The 1,763-nt window shown below is 47.5% G+C and overlaps 1 protein-coding gene across 1 annotated transcript; it reads left to right on the forward strand.

The window, feature by feature from the left end:
- The first annotated feature begins 311 nt into the window (after positions 1-311).
- Positions 312-1,340, forward strand: LOC129329285 (melanin-concentrating hormone receptor 1-like). Its single transcript, XM_054978776.1, has one exon. It carries the CDS (start codon positions 333-335, stop codon positions 1,338-1,340), a length of 1,008 nt encoding a protein of 335 aa, XP_054834751.1. The 5' UTR covers positions 312-332.
- Positions 1,341-1,763: the final 423 nt, after the last annotated feature.

Consider the following 1,763-nt stretch of genomic DNA (forward strand, 5'->3'; position numbering starts at 1 on the left):
GGAATCAGCCTCTGTAAGGTGCAGGCCTCGTGCAGCCAGGGATGGATATATATATGGATTTTTGTTTGATGGTAATTGCAGACATGGAGTAGCACTGCCTTACAACATACTGGCTCTCATCACAAAGGGCACGTAGATATTTCTTGTGTCACCATTAGCAGCCCCATCCCAATGGAGGACTCCAACCAGAGAGCATGTTTTTTCAACGGCAATGTTTGAAAATATTTGCTAGCTAAGCAGAGATAAGTTTGGTGGAATAAAGCCCTCACTGTTATCTCTTTTGCTTGTTTTTGGCAGTTGTGGGAAGGCCAGCCCCTTACACCAACGTAATCATGCCTAGCCTGTTCGGCATCATCTGTTTCCTTGGCATAGTTGGGAACCTAATTGTGATCTATACCATCATCAAGAAGAAGAAGCTGAGATGCAAGCAGACCGTCCCTGATATCTTCATTTTCAACCTCTCCATTGTGGACCTCCTCTTCCTGTTGGGAATGCCTTTCCTTATCCACCAACTCCTTGGCAATGGTGCCTGGTATTTTGGAGCTCCTTTATGTACAATCATCACCGCTCTGGACACCAACAGCCAGATCACCAGCACCAATATCCTGACAGTAATGACCCTGGACCGTTATTTGGCAACTGTTTATCCCCTGAAGTCCACTTATGTCCGTACTCCATGTGTGGCAGCCTTGGTTATTGGCCTGGTGTGGCTCCTTTCCTTCCTGACCATCATTCCTGTATGGATGTATGCAGGGCTAATGCCTTTGGAGGATGGGACTGTCCGCTGTGCTCTTTTGCTTCCCAACCCCGAGACTGATATTTATTGGTTCACCCTTTACCAGTTCATGTTAGCTTTTGCTATTCCATTGTTCATCATCTGTGTGGTCTACTTTAAGATTCTCCAGCATATGGCTACCACCGTAGTGCCCTTACCTCAGAGGAGTCTCCGGGTACGTACCAAGAAGGTCACTAGAATGGCTGTTGCCATATGCTCTGCCTTTTTCATTTGCTGGGCACCCTTCTATATCCTCCAGCTGGTACATCTTGGAATAGACAACCCCTCTATTGCCTTCTTCTACGCCTACAACTTTGCCATTAGCTTGGGGTACGCCAACAGCTGCCTCAATCCTTTCCTCTACATTGCTCTGAGCGAGACCTTCAAGCGTCAGTTCATGGTGGCCATCCGTCCAGCCAAGGAGCAGTTTCGAGTGAACAACAATAACAACAGCACAACAGAAGCCAGTGTGTGCCTGAAGCTTGCACCCGAATCTACCCAGCAGACTCAGTTTCTGGAAGACTTTTCTCCTCACTCAATGCCTGTGACTGTTGCTGTTCACTAGCTGCCATTCCCAGAGAGTCTTATAGTCTTGCCATTAATAGACCATGAACAGACCTCCTTGTCGGGTTGTCAGCCTCCAGGTAGCAGCTGGAGATCTCCTGGAATTACAACTGGTCTCCAGGCCACCGAGATCAGTTCACCTGGAGAAAATGGCGACTTTGAGGGGTGGACTCTATGAAATTATGCCATGCCAAGGTCCTTTCCCTCCCCAAACCCCACTTTCTCCAGGTTTCTCCAGGTTTCATTCCCCAGATCTCCAGGAATTTCCTAACTTGGAGTTGGCAACCCTACCTCCTTGAGACATTGCAATGGATAACGAGTATCTGGAATGATCAAGGCCAGGCTTATCACTAGGCAGAGCAAGATGTCAATAGAGGCCTATAATGCATAAATGTGAGGTCATTGCTTATGTTGATACATAGCA

This window comes from Eublepharis macularius, chromosome 4 (genome assembly GCF_028583425.1).
Source record: "Eublepharis macularius isolate TG4126 chromosome 4, MPM_Emac_v1.0, whole genome shotgun sequence".
Taxonomy (NCBI): Eukaryota; Metazoa; Chordata; class Lepidosauria; order Squamata; family Eublepharidae; genus Eublepharis; species Eublepharis macularius.

Coding starts and splice junctions, on each gene's coding strand:
- LOC129329285 (XM_054978776.1), top strand. CDS start 333: ATGCCTAGCCTGTTCGGCATCATCTGTTTCCTTGGCATAGTTGGGAAC.